This window comes from Staurois parvus, unplaced genomic scaffold, assembly GCF_062004578.1.
Source record: "Staurois parvus isolate SC_StPar_1 unplaced genomic scaffold, SC_StPar_1.0 ptg001007l, whole genome shotgun sequence".
Taxonomy (NCBI): Eukaryota; Metazoa; Chordata; class Amphibia; order Anura; family Ranidae; genus Staurois; species Staurois parvus.
In genome coordinates this window covers 144961-160637 of record NW_028318803.1, presented here as the reverse complement: position 1 = coordinate 160637, position 15677 = coordinate 144961, and the positions used below count along the sequence as shown (strand labels likewise).

Below are 15677 nucleotides of genomic sequence, written 5' to 3'. Positions count from 1 at the left end.
GTGCCCACCGACGCCATGCCACAACACCTGCGGACGCCAGCCCACAGCACCCACAGACTGCAACCAGCCAGCTGCGGCCCCAGCCGCCCACCACTCCCTCTCCCCTCCTACGATTGGACACTGATGAACTCAGACATGGCTTAATGGACTCTCCCCATCCTCACGTCCTGACTGAAACCTCCCTCCTCTCCGACCCGATCAGCATTCTGCCCACCCTAGCATGCCACCTGCACTCCTCCTCCTCGTTCTCCTCTCCTCCATCCCCAAACTTGCCTCCCTCTACCCCCCTACTCCCCCAAAACACCTCTACATCGCACCCTCACTTCTTCCCTCCCCCCTCTACGGCTCTCACCACCTCCTCCTATTACTCCACTCCCCTGCCGACCCACAAGCCACCACCAACCAACCCACGCGCTCCTGCATCTCCCGTTCCCATACCACCTTCCTCACCCTCCTCCTCCTAACTGCCGGTGACATCTCCCTGAACCCTGGCCCTCCATCTACCCACTCCTCCTCCCCCTCCCGGCACCCCCCTACTTACGCCAGCCACCGCAACCCCCTCAATCTCATATCTGTCCCCGTCCTCCCTACATCCACCCCTCCCCTCTTGGTTGCACTCCTGAACGCCCGTTCGGTTTGCAACAAGCTCACCGCCATCCGCGACCTCTTTGTCTCCCACTCCCTCAACCTCCTAGCGGTCACCAAAACCTGGATCCAAGCCACTGACTCCACCTCCCCTGCTGCCCTCTCCAATGGAGGCCTCGTCTGGACCCATTCACCCAGACCGAGCGGACGCAGAGGTGGAGGGGTCGGTATGCTCCTACCACCGCTGAGCACCTTCCAGGTCCTCCCTAACCCCCCCCCTCCCTATCCTTCTCCTCCTTCGAGGCCCACTGCATCCAGCTCTTCTCTCCCACCCCCCTAAGGATTGCGGTAATCTATCGCCTCCTGGTTCCGCATCCCCCTTCCTAGACGACTTTGCCGCCTGGCTTCCCTTCTTCCTCTCCTCCAAGCTACCGACCATCATCCTAGGCAACTTCAATATCCCGATCAACGCCAACAGCCCGGCTACTTCCCAACTCCTCCTTCTAACCTCCTCCTTCATGCTCACCATGCTCACTCAGTCCTCCACCCACTCCAATGGAAACACCCTGGACCTCGTTTTCTCCCACCTCTGCACCCCCCACGACTTCACTAACACCCCCTTCCCCCTCTCTGACCACCACCTCCTCACATTCTCCATCTCCCCCTCCCTCAACTCCCCCCCCCCCCCCCCCCCGAAGGGTCTAACCATCACCCGCAACCTCCGCAATCTGAACCCGACCCATCTCCACCCAGCAGCTGACCGTCTGTATGACAGCATCCTCCCTCTGTCATGCCCTGACTTGGCCACTACTGCATACAACGACTCACTGTCAGCTGTCCTTGACTCCCTGGCACCCCTAACCACACATAGCATTAGACCCCGACCGCTTCAACCCTGGCAAAACGACCACACGAAATGCCTCAAACGACGCAGTCGCACGCTGGAGCGCTTATGGCGCAAAACCAGATCCCCTCCCGCGTTCTCCCTCTATAAAGCCGCCTACCTCGCCTACACCACCTCCCTCCACGCCGCCAAGCAAGCCTATTTCATAACCCTTATCAACACCCTCTCCACCTGTCCTCGTCGGCTCTTCTCCACTTTAAAATCCCTGCTCTCTCCCCCCCCCCCCCACCCAGCACCTCACTCACCGCCCATGAGATTGCCATTCACTTCCAAAACAAGATTGATGCAATCCGTAAGGTAATTGTCAACTCACAAACCACCTCTCCACCCAGCCTCCCGCCCTCCTTCAACCCCTCACCCCTCCTCTGACCTCATAGCCGCACTACCCCCCACTGTACCTAATGCCCCGCGCATCATCACCTCCCCAACACTCCGCTCCTTCAGCCCAACTACCGCCGAGGAGGTCTCTAAGGAATTCACTGAAGCCCGCCTCACCACCTGCCCCCTGGACCCTATCCCCTCACAGCTCCTCCAGTCACCCCCCCCTCTATCATTTGCTCCCTCACCCACATCTTCAATCTCTCCCTCTCCACCGGCACCTTCCCCTCCCCTCTAAAGCACGCACACATCACCCCCATACTCAAAAAACCCTCCCTTGACCCCACTAACCTTAACAACCTTAGACCCATTTCCTTGTTGCCCCTCACTTCCAAGCTCCGTGAGCGTTTGGTCTACAATCGCCTAAGCGCCCACCTCACTGATAACAACCTCCTTGACCCCCTACAGTCTGGCTTCCGTCCCCTGCACTCCACCGAAACCGCCCTACTTAAAATCGCCAACGACCTTCTAACCAAAGCCAATGGCCACCATTCTATCCTCCTGCTTCTCGACCTCTTTGCGGCCTTCGACACTGTTGACCACCCTCTCCTCCTTGCCAAACTGCACTCCCTTGGCATCAAGGACGCTGCTCTCTCCTGGTTCTCCTACTACCTTTCCCAATGCTCCTTCAGCGTCACCTACAACACTGCCACCTCCCCCTCCCTCCCCCTCTCTGTCGGGGTCCCCCAAGGCTCTGTCCTCGGGCCCCTCCTCTTCTCCATCCATACCTCCTCCCTTGGCAAACTTATTCACTCCCATGGCTTCAATTACCACCTCTATGCTGACGACACCCAAATTTACCTCTCCACCCCCCACCTCACCCCCTCACTCTGCCCGCATCGCCCACCTCCTAAACGACATATCAGACTGGATGTCGCTCCATTTCCTCAAACTTAACCTATCCAAAACCGAGCTCCTGGTCTCTTCCCCCCCCCCCCACCCCGTGCCCCCCCCATCCTCTCCATCACTACTAACAACGCCACCATCTCTCCCACCCCACACGCCACAGTCCTGGGTGTCACCCTGGACTCCCACCTCTCCTTCCTACCCCACATCCAACTGCTATCTATATCTTGCAGGCTCCACCTCCGCAACATCTCCATTCCTCACCCCAGACACCACCAAACAACTCGTACACTCCCTCATCATCTCACACCTGGACTATTGCAATTCCTTTCTCACTGGCCTACCCAAACGAACGCTATCCCCACTCCAGTCGATCCTCAGCAGCTAGACTCATCCACCTCACCAAGCGCTCCACATCTGCCAATCCCTTCATTGGCTCCCGATTGCCCAACGCATCAAATTCAAACTGCTAACTCTGACCTACAAAGCCATTCACAATGCCGCCCTGAACTACATAACTGACCTGATACCCAAATACTACCCTACCCGTGCCCTCTGCTCCTCACAGGACCTCTTACTCTCTAGCTCCGTGGTCTCCTCCTCCCACGCCCGATTGCAGGACTTCTCTAGGACTTCCCCATCCTCTGGAATTCTCTTCCCCAATTTATCAGACTGTCACCTACCCTCCTCACCTTCAGGCGCACCCTGAAAACCCTCCTCTTCAGGGAAGCCTACCCCAACCTCACCTAACCTCACCTAACAACTAACCTCCACTCCTTCCACCACTCCATCCCCCACACTCCCACCCCTCCATCCCCCACAGCCATTTCCTCCTGTATCACCTTACATCACCATCTATAGCTATGATGATTAGTGATCTGAACTTGCAATGTGAAATGGAATGGAGATTTGCCCTCAACAACATTTCCTATACCAAATTTACCCATTCCTGGTCTCTATGGTCATGAAATCCAAAATGTACAGTAAAATTCTGATAGCTCACCCAATATGGAGTATACAGTGTTATTTCTATTATTTTATTTCTCCTAGATTGTAAGCTCGAAAGAGCAGGGCCCTCATACCCCTCGTGTATTGTTTTGTTACTGTATTGTCTCATGTACTGTCCCCCACTATAATGTACAGCGCTGAGCAAACCTTTTGGCGCTATATAAATACTGTATAATAATAATAATTTTGGCTGGTATAATGTTTCATTTAGTTAGTCCCTACAGTTTTTCCTGTCCTTTCTATCCCCATTATTTCCCCCCCCCCAATCCTTTCCCCATGTTCTTAGTTGTATTGGAACTTGAAGGCAATGGTTGTCACATAACATAACTAAAATTTTGTAAACTTTACCCCCATATTATGTTGGAATTGTCAAGCAATTTATCAATCATTTGCACAACTGTGAACTTGCTCACTCCTTGTTACTTCACTTGTAACTGTATTTGTTAAAATCTTAATAAAAATGATTTGAATATAAAATTGTGTGCCCATGGATTGGAGAAAAATTACGGTTAAAGTATCCAAAGGCAATGCTTTAAAAGCCTTTACAGGTTACCGATTTAGAGTTACACAGGAGATATGGCACTGGAATGATTTCTCTCACTCTGACATTCTCAGTGATACCTCACGTGTGGTGCGATCACCATTTTACATACAGTTGCAAGAAAACGTATGTGAACCCCTTGGGATTACGTGGAGTTTTGCATGAATTGGGCATAAAATGTGCTCTGAATGTCATCTAAGTCACAACAATAGAAGAACACAGTCTGCTGAACATAATACTACACAAACATTAGATGTTGCCACGGTTTAATTGCACATAACATGTAAACATTCACAGTGCAGGGAGGAAAAAGTATGTGAGACCCTAGCTTAATGACTTCTCCCAGAGCTAATTGGAGCCAGGAGTGAGCCAACCTTGACTCCAATCAGTGTGATGATATTGGATGTGTTGCTGACAGCTGTCCTGCCCTTAAAAAAACACACACCTGTTTTGGGTTTACTGGTTTCAAAAAGCACTGTCTGATGTGAACCATGCCTCGCAGAAAAGAGCTCTCAGAAGACCTGCGATCAAGAATTGTTGACTTGCATGAAGCTGGAAAGGGTTACAAAAGTATCTCCATAAGCCTTGATGTTCATGTGTCCACGGCAAGACAGACTGTCTACAAATGGAGAAAGTTTAGCACTGTTGCTACTCTCCCTAGGCATGGTCGTCCTGTAAAAATGACTGCAAGAGCACAACGCAGAAAGCTGCATCAGGTAAAGAATCCCAGAGTGTCAGCTAAAGACCTACAGAAATCTCTGGCACATGCTAACATTTTTGTTGACACATCTACAATACGGAAAACATTAGACAAGAATGGAGTACATGGGAGGACACCACGGAGGAAGCCATTGCTGTCCAAAAAGAATATTGCAGCACGTTTGAAGTTTGCAAAAGAGCACCTGGATGTTCCACAGCACTACTGGCAAAATATTCTGTTGACAGATGAAACCAAGATTGAGTTGTTTGGGAAGAACACACAACACTATGTGTGGAGAAAAAAAGGCACAGCACACCAACATCAAAACCTCATCCCCACTGTAAAACATGGCGGAGGGAGCATCATGGTTTGGGGCTGCTTTGCTGCCTCAGGACCTGGACGGATTGTTGTCATTGATGGGAAAATGAATTCCAGAGTTTATCAAGACATTTTGCAGGAAAATGTACGACCATCTGTCCGCCAACTGAAGCTCCGCAGAGGATGGGTGATGCAACAGGACAATGACCCAAAGCATACAAGTAATTCAACAAAACAATGGCTGCAACAGCACAGAATACGCCTTCTGGAGTGGCCCTGGAGTGGCCCAGTCAGAGTCCTGACCTCAACCCGATTGAAATGCTGTGGCATGACCTTAAGAGAGCGATTCACACCAGACATCCCAAGAATATTGCTACACTGAAACAGTTTTGTGAAGAGGAGTGGTCCAAAATTTCTCCAGATCGCTTTGCAGGTCTGATCTGCAACTACAGGAAACGTTTGGTTGAGGTTATTGCTGCCAAAGGAGGGTCAACCGGTTATTAAGTCCAAAGGTTCACATACTTTTTCCTCCCTGCACTGTGAATGTTTACATGTTATGTGCAATTAAATCATGGCAACATCTAATGTTTGTGTAGTATTATGTTCAGCAGACTGTGTTCTTCTATTGTTGTGACTTAGATGACGTTCAGAGCACATTTTATGCCCAATTCATGCAAAACTCCACATAATCCTAAGGGGTTCACATACTTTTTCTTGCAACTGTATGCATGCCGGACTTGCATGTGTCTTCGCATTTGCTTGTGGGGACAGAGGCGCTTTAAATATTTTTATTTATTATTTTTAATATTTTTTTATTTACTATAATCTATTTATTTTTTCAACGCTATATCTTTTACATTTTTTTTGTCAACTTTATTGCTATCACAAGGGATACACCATATGTGCTGTGAAAAGCCCCTCTATGGAGAGAGATGATCTAATGCAGGGCTCGACAAATCCCAGGTGCTAGGTTGCCATGGTGACTAGGAATTGCATCTTAGCACCTGAGCTTTTGTCAGCCCCAGGGGTGGACTGACTATCCAGGCAATCGGGCATTGTCTGGGGGCCCCATCAGGGTTGGCAACCGTCCCTGTTGTTACAAGGGTGCAAAACTATTAATTAAAATAGGGAGACTGGTTTCCACATGTAGGCTGTATGGCGGTGGACTGCCTGTTTAGCTCTTTTCCAAGTCCTGATGCTGCTGCCCACCTGTTAGGCCTGCCTGGCATCCTTGCAACCAATAGTCCTATCTACTGTAGGGAGGCCCTGGAATTCAGAGGAGGAGGATTTGACTTCCTCCTTTAGCTGCTCCACCTTCCAGCGTTGCACTCCCTAGGTTTCCTTCCACCTGAGGGTTCCTGCTAGCTGGCTTGGGAGTACGGAACACTTAGTGACTGATGATTATGTGAGTGAGGGTACTGGGGGAGGGAAGTGAGCGGAGGAGTCCATGCTGGGGTCATTCAGTTTAGGCGCAGAGGAGAGGGCACAGGTACTCTGTCAGTGAGGTGTATCTGCACACAGCGATACCTAACCTGTTCTGCTCACAGAAGAGGGAGGGGACAGGGATCACACTGAACAGGCTACTGACTGTGTGTGTACTGATCACCAGAGTCCCCCTCACACCACCACCAGCACATACAAGTTCCTAGCATTCCCCCTTACCTCAGAGTTGTCCTTTACATCAGTATCTGAAGGGTCCCCCCTTACAGTTCAAGGGTGATGTAAAAGGATATTCTTCAGACCATGATGTAAACCTTTTACATCATGGTCCACAGTATTGCTCTTTACATCAGAGTTCCCGTTTACATCATGGTTTCCTTGGACCCTTTCCAAAAACGCAGTAGCTCAAAAAAGCATATATATGGACATGTCTCATAGGAAACCATGTTAAATGGACTGTAGTGCATTTCTGCAAAAAGCCCGTGTGAACCTGGCCTCAATATGGAGGTGTTGTGTTTTTTTTTTTTTTTTTTTTTTTTTTTCCCATTTGCCAAATCTGCACCAAAAATGCAGCAAGGGGGGTTTTTAAAACTGCAAGGGAAGTGCAACGGACCATTGTGAACACATACATTGAATTTAAAGGGATACATTTTTCTTGAGCTTTTTTTTTTTTTTTTGTTTACGTAAAAGCGCTGCAAAAACTGCTGAGTGTGAAAACCTATTGGCCGAAAAGGTGCTGAAACTAAATTCATATTCTTTTACATTCATGATTTTAATTAAAAAGTTGAATATAATCTATATAAAAAATAAAAAAAACTGTGCATTTCGGTTTTCGGACAAATACATTGTGAAGTTTCAGTCCAGGAATTTTCATTTTGGTGCAACAAGTTTCTTCCTTCCGCTTAGCAGTACTAGGGTCATTTGTTCGAATCACAACACCATTCTACCTGCCTAGAGTCTGCATGTTCTCCCTGTGCCTGTGTGGGTTTCCTCCAAATACTCCAGTTTCCTCCCACACTCCAAAGACATGCTGGTAGGTTAATTTAGCTGCTGTCTACATTGATCACGCTTGGTTCGCGTCTCTCTCTCTGATTGGTGGCTACATCTCGATCTCATCAGTTTTTATGGTCTGTCCAGGCACCTGCTTCCAAGAAACAACTTGAAAGAGCCCCCCCCCCCGGATGATACAGTAGCAGAGTCATATGTGGCACCGTTCCAGAGGAGGGAGCTGTTCCATTACTGGCTGACAAGCGTCCACCCATCCATTAAGGAGGCCTCTGGTTGGATTCTATTTGCACCCACCAAGGGAGACATCTCTGTATCTGCATACCACCCAGAGGGAGGAGAGTCCGTTAAACGGCACAACCCATCCATCCCATCCTGAGAGGGGGACCTCTAGTTATATCATTTTACATGCGTATTTAAAGATATGCATCTGATGAGTGTGTATTTTTACTATAATTTATTGGCACACCACTGAAGTTTGAAGTCACCATCAACTCCTGTATCAAACACCTTACCATGAACTGTCACTATTTTACAATTTTATATTGTTATAATTTATTCATTTGAGATAAATTGTTTAAGCGCTGCACTTTTATGAGTTATTAGTCTTATGAGGTTTTTACTTGGTTACCTTTATGTGCTATAGCTGCTAGACCATTAAGCGCTCACTGACTATATATTTTTTGCATTCTGTCTACATTGACCTTAGAATGTGTATGTGTGAAAGTTAAAGACCTTAGATTGTACGCTCCTTGGGGTTAGGAACTGATGTTAATGCACAATATATGTGTAAAGTGCTGCGTAAATTGACAGCGCTATATAAGTATCTGTAATAAATAAGTTATTATTATTATACAGTATTTATAAAGCGCCAATAGTTCACTCAGCGCTGTACATTACAAAGGGGGACAGAACATGTGACAGAACAATACCAATACAATGCAAAATATGAGGGGATCGAGGGCCCTGCTCTTTCGAGCTTACAATCCTAACTTATTAAAGTTTTTTTATGTAGCTCTATTGGGAAAGTGTATCCTAGGCCCCCAGTAAAGTCTTGATCTGAATCCTATAACCATTGTTTCTGGGGAAGTGCTTATGATAAAGTCCTCAAGTTACCATGCAACTGCAGAGATAACTAATTTACAGATATACAGACTTGAATATAATCCATAGTTGACTGAAATCCACCTATAATGTTTCCCGAAGGAGAATTTATTAATAGTACAAAACTGTATATATATTCCATAATGTACAGTTTTATATAGCACTTCCAGCTGCTGCATCCCTTAATGAAGGGAATCGTTTGGTCCAAACAAACTACTTAAACTTCATTAAAAGCTGGGGACTATAAATATGATAGTAAATATGTCATCTTTGTTATGAATTAGTGCAGGGTTTGTCAACCTTTTTGCCAAAGGTTCCTCCAAGGTTCAAAGTTTGAGACGTCGGGGAACCCCTGAAATCATTTTCTGATCTACAGCTCTTGGTACGTTTGTGTGATCAGCGTGCTACAACTCCGCCACAAAGTGGTAGGCCACGTAACATGACAGAGCAGAGAGGGGTCAGCGCATGATGAAGCGCACATTGCGCAGAAGTTGCCTACTGTCTGCAGACTGAATAGCTAAAGACTTCAAAAATTCGTGTGGCCTTCAGATTAGCACAACAAAAATACATAGCTTCATGGAATAGGTTTCTATGGCCGAGCAGCTACATCCAGGCCTTACATCACCAAGTGCAATGTAAAGCGTCAGATGCAGTGGTTTAAAGCTCGCCACCACTGGACTGTAGAGCAGTGGAGACGTGTTCTCTGGAGTGACAAATCATTCTTCTCTGTTTGGCAATCCGATGAACGTTTCTGGGTTTGGTGGTTGCCAGGAGAATGGTACTTGCCTGACTGCTTTGTGCCAAGTGTAAAGTTTGGTGGAGGAGGGATTGGGGTGTGGGGTTGTTTTTCAGGGGTCGGGCTTGGCCCCTTAGTTCCAGTGAAGGGAACTCTTAAAGCGGCAGCATACCAAGACATTTTGGGCAATTTCATGCTCTCAAATTTTTGGGTACAGTTTGAGGATGACCCCTTCCTGTTCCAACATGACTGTGCACCAGTGCACAAAGCAAGTTCCATGAAGACATGTACAGCGAAGGAAATAAGTATTTGCTCGTTTCTTTGTGAGTGGGCAAACATTCAAAATCAGCAGGGGATCAGTCTAAAAATCAAATGGTAGGTGTATTGTAACATTGAGAGACAGAATAGCAACAAAAATTCAAAAGAAATGCACGTCTAACAAATTATGCACAGATTTGCATGTTCATGAGGGAAATAAGTATTTGATCCCCTATCATTCAGCAGGATTTCTTGCTACCAGGTGTCTTTCATACAGGTAACAAGCTGAGATTAGAAGCCGTGTCTTAAAGGGAATGCTAACCTCATGTTACCTTTTATAAAAGACACCTGTCCACAGGTGCAATTAAACAATCAAAATGCAAACTCTCCACCATGGCAAAGACCAAAGAGCTGTCCAATGATGTCAGGGACAAGATTGTAGACCTACACAAGGCTGGACTGGGCTATCAAACTATCGCCAAGCAGCTTGGTGAGAAGGTGACAACTGTTGGTGCAATCATTCCCAAATGGAAGAAACACAAAATAACTGTCCGTCTCCCTAGGTCTAGTGCACGATGCAAGATCTGAGCTCGTGGCGTGTCAATGATCATGAGAACAGTGAGGAATCATCCCAGAACTACACGTGAGGATCTTGTCAATGATCTCCAGGCAGCTGGGACTATAGTCACCAAGAGAACAATTGGTAACACACTACGCCGACAAGGATTGAAATCCTGCAGTGCCCGCAAGGTCCCTCTGCTCAAGAAAGCTCGTCTAGGCCCGTCTGAAGTCTGTCACTGAACATCTGAATGATGCAGAGGAGGACTGGTTGAAAGTGTTGTGGTCAGATGAGACCAAAATTGAGCTCTTTGGCATCAACTCAACTCACCGTGTTTGGAGGAGGAATGCCGCCTATGACCTCAATAACACCATTCTTACTGAAGCTGGAGCTATGGCCTTGTGATGCTGTCAATCACAGTCAGTGAGCCAATGAGGAGAGAGAGGAGGTGGGGCTGAGCCACAACACTCTGACACGCAGAGAAGTGAATCAGGAGCAAGCCTACTTGAGTGCTTGGCAGGAGGGAGGGACCAGGGGCTCCTGCGGGAGACCTGCTCTGACAATACCATAACATGTTTGAGATCAATCTAGATAGATAGATCAATATATACATACATACATACATACATACCTTTTTTTTTTTCTTAAATGGCTTCTAATACTACTTTACGTTTGCATTCACTTTGGCGCACAAACACATACAGAAGATCATGTTTAACCACCCAGGAGGCACATGTGGCCTGTGCAGTCAGCCTATTTAAATCAAATACAGGCTAATGGTTGCATGGATCTTCAAGCACATCCTTGCCTGTATTTCTGCTAAAGACAGTTGCATGGTGCAAAACACAGACAAACACAGGTCCTGCACAGATGTACACTGGAATTTGTGTGAAGATTCCAGCAGCAGTCAGACTGTCATTTGCACAAGCTGGCTGCATGAACCATCTGAGTGTGGCAGGAAAACACGGCCCTCTGAAAAGTGTACCGATTGGTGCGCCCATGTGAATGAGTCCAAAATAGAACAGGACCTAGTACATAGCATTGTGGCACACCACTAATGACTGTTCTCTGTTCTGAATGAAGCACGTTTAAAACCACAGTCTTTCCTCTTAGCCCAGCCTTTTTCAACCAGGGTCCCTTCAGGGTGTCCTTTGGCAAAATTCCTAAAAATTGCTCAAAAATGTATACAAGTCAGCGTGTGGACCAAGCCAGCCTTTTAGTTCCATGAAGCCACAGGTTTTTATTGTGCATCATTAATACCTTCTAGCTGTTCGGATACTAACAACCAGTGATGTCAATGGTTGATGAGGAGGATGTTGGATGCCTGTACATCATCCTTGTTTGTCCCCTCCCCTGCCCCTCTCCATCAACACTGGGTCACATTAGCTGACTGAGTGAAAAAAAACCGAGGGAGAAGAGAAACATTGAAATACTGACCAGTACTAGTGTGGACAAATAAATGTATGTTGGGTGTCCTACGTGTGTGGATGTTGCTGTGTTATGTAAGTTTTTTTAGTTTTTTTACATTTTAGAATGGGGTACCTTGAGATTGTGAAGCATTTTAACTACTTGCCAACCACGCTATAGCCGAATGACGGCTACAGTGCGGTTGTCCAGTTCTGGGAGGGTGTCATATGACATCCTCCCAGAACGCGCCCTACTGCGCGCCCCCAGTGGTGTGCACCCGGCAATCTCCGTGATCGTGTGTCCTACAGACACAGCTGATCATGTGATGTGGTAAAAGGCCAATCACAGCGGCCTTTTACCACGTGATCAGTTGTGTCCAATGACACAGCAGATCACCGGGTAAATGCAGTTGCCAGTTATCGGCTGCAGTTTCCTCACACTGTCCCAGCTTGATTAAAGTACTGCCGATAACCGGCAATTGTCAGAAAACAGATCGGCACTGATCATAAGGGCACTGATGATCAGTGCCCAGCAGTGCCACCCACAAGTGCCAAGGAGTTCCATGCATCAGTGCCTAGCAGTGCCACCCAAATATGCCCAGCAGTGGCACCCAGCAGTGCTGCCAATCAGTGCCCATCAGTGCTGCATAACAGTGCCAGCTCATCAGTGCTGCCTATTCGTGCCACTTCATTAGTGCCGCTAATCAGTGCCCATCATTGCTGCCTGTCAGTGCAGCCTCATCAATGCACATCAGTGAAGGAGAAAAATTACCTGTTTGCAAAATTGTATCATAGAAACAAAGAAAAACTTTTTTTTCAGATTTTTTTTTTTTATAGCACATAAATTAAAAACCCCAGGGGTGATTAAATACCACCAAAAGAAAGCTCTATTTGTGTGAAAAAAAATTACAAAAATGTCATATGGGTACATTGTTGCGTGACCACGCAATTGTCATTCAAATTGTGACAGTGCTGAAAATTGGTCTGGGCAAGAAGGGGGTATAAGTGCTCAGTAGGCAAGTAGTTAATGAGGACCTTGACTGGAAAAATGGTTGAGAAACTGCATAGCCACTGATCCACCCAATGGTTAAGTCCTAGCTTGTACAAAATGTATTTTGAGATTACTATGTGGTATCTTGTTAAATGCTTTGCTGATATCAATCTAGACTGTCATTAGCACCATCCTGGTCCAATACATGTGTGATATAGTCAACAAATTCAGTCACATTAGGCTAGGGAAGTATTCACTCTGTGGTGTGTTTCCTGGCATCTACTCTGCATTGTGTCGTGCTGTGTGGTATCATGCAGTGTCATCCAGTGTGGTGTAGAAATATGCAGACATGCTGCTTTTGTGTACGCATTGCAACACACCACATTTCACACCAGCATTGTGATGTGAATGGGGCATAGAGAAAGTAGTTGTCTTGTGTATGCCCAGCGGTAAACTACATTTATCCCGGGCAGAAAATTGCAGGTTACCGCCCATAATCTGAGTGAGCCCTTTAGTCTGACATTGTGTTCCCTCAGTAAACCATGCTGCTTTGAATATTGGAGAGTAACAGTTTGATCTTTTGAATTTGCTTGTCATCTCTGCTTTACAGCTTCTTTCTGGAAAAGAATATGTTTGTGTTCTTTCTTAACATCTTACGGCAGAAGTCCGGTCGCTATGTTTGTGGGCAGCTTCTTCAGACACTGAATATGCTGTTTGAGAATATAAATCATGAGACATCTCTTTGTAAGTACAAATGAAAGCTGACTTTGATAAAAACCGAAATGGTGAATTATGTGCAATGTAAAAAGTAAAGAATATTTCCTTTTTCCTGTCAGAAGCACTATACGGTTCTTGCATTTAGCTTAACACCCTTGCAAAGCATGTTTCAGATCTATTCCTTTATACGGTTGGCTTTGCAACTCAGGACATCTGTCTGTTCTCCTCAGGCCTTTCAAGAGTAATGCAGGCCATACATGGGTTACATTCCAAAAGAATTTTTTTTCAAGAGTCCATAACAAAGAATTTTCGTTCAAATTTTGCACCATTAGTGGGCTGCAGCATTGGCTGATTTTCTTGCGGCCATCTTTGAGTGATCACGCATGTTGGAAGTTTTCTGAAAAATGAACAAAATTCTAATCAATGATGGAAGAATCATGAGAAATCTAATCAAAAGAGAAATGAGCATGGGCTGTGGCCTGGAAAGAAAAGAAGATTCCCAGTCACAAACATTCTTTTTTGTAGCAATATGAGGTGAACTTGAAGGCTTGGATGGTGGAGTTTCGGGATCAATGGTGGCACCATCATATTGCAAAATGCACAAAATTTCTCATTTTCTAAAGAAAAATCATTCAGAATTTTGACCCATTTATGATCTGCATAATTCCTCATTTGTTGAGAAAAAACATTCCCTTCTGGGTGATCTATGTGCAAGGATCTTAACAAACTTTGTTGCAGATTCCTACTTTTTTTTTTTTTTTTTTCTGAAGAAATGCGTTTTGTTTGTATCCATATGCAGAGTAAATCTGTATGGGATGATTTCATAATTATCAATCAGCTACTGCACTTGCAGGGCTCCTATGAGGAAAGTGGCAAGGCCTGCATCCATTTGACCCAATTTGACCCAATTTCTCTTTGGGAGTATTTCACTTGCAGAGGATGCCCAAAATTTGACTTCTGAGAAAATCAATAAGCCAACCACACAAGCATGAAATTTCTTTTTTTTTTTTTTTGGGCGGGGGGCGCGTTTTGTCCACAGTCTGTGTACAGAACTAAATGTGTAATCTCTGCACAGCCTGTGTAGTCTTTGCTTCAATTACCTTCAAATTATTTTAATGTTGCTGCAAAGCACCAAATGTGTCCCTGCATTAAATAAACCTTAAGAGTACTGCTCTACATTAACAGACCTATCATATCTCAAAATATCAAGCAATGTTGCAAATATCTGATAGTATTGTGACCAAACTGATTCAACATATGTTAATTCACCAATGTAGACAATATAAAAACCATATAAACTCAAGAAGTAAAAAATGTCAATGTTGGGGGTCCACCGCCACTGTGATGTTGCAAATACAGGTATGTTAAATATCTCCAAAATGCAAAGCTTCCAAATTATATTGTATCCCACAAAAAAACAAAATTAAATATGTGCAACCACTGAAGGGTTGCACCACCACTGCGGTATTATCCACTTCAATACTGGGCACTTTTACCCCCTTCCTGCCCAGGCCAATTTTCAGTTTTAAGCACTGTCACACTTTGAATAACAATTGCTCAGTCATGCAAATCTGTACCCATATGTAATTTTTATAATTTTTTTGAGACCAAGCTTTCTTTTGGTGGTATTTAACCACCACCGAGCTGTCACAACGTGAGGAGAGTACTGCCAGTAATCGGCAACTGTCAAAGCTGACATCTGCACTGATAGTCAGTGCCGGCTATCAGTTGCCATCATTGCTGCATATCGGTGCCTACCAGTGCTGCCTCATCAGTGTCGCCTATCCGTGCCCATGAATGCACATCAGTGAAGGAGAAAAACTACCTGTTTGCACAATTTTATAATAGAAACAAAGAAGCCCCTTTTTTTTTTCTTTTTTTTTTTAATGTTTGCTCTTTTTTTTCGCTTTTAGTACAAAAAATAAAACAACCAGTGGTGGTGATACCACCAAAATAAAGCTCTATTTGTGTGAAAAAAATTGATAAAAATTTCATATGGGTATAGTGTTGTGCGGTTGTCATTCAAAGTGTGACAGCTCTGAAAGCTGAAAATTGGCCTGGGTGGGCGGCAGCGAGGGGCTGGGTTTTTTAGGCACCTGTATTGGTGCTTTTTTTCATATCGGCCAACGGGCGAAAGGGGTGTTTTCGGCCACCGAAATTTCGGTGCATCCCTAATCATAA

General features: G+C 45.7%; 1 protein-coding gene across 1 annotated transcript in view; it reads left to right on the top strand.

Moving 5' to 3' along the window:
* The window catches only part of LOC149441298 (protein CLEC16A-like), a 217975-nt gene that overhangs the window by 84442 nt on the left and 117856 nt on the right, over positions 1 to 15677 (top strand). Inside the window, exon 3 of the mRNA XM_089657505.1 lies at positions 13390 to 13523. Coding sequence (XP_089513631.1) covers positions 13390 to 13523 — 134 coding nt within the window. The remainder of the gene's footprint in view (positions 1 to 13389; positions 13524 to 15677) is intronic.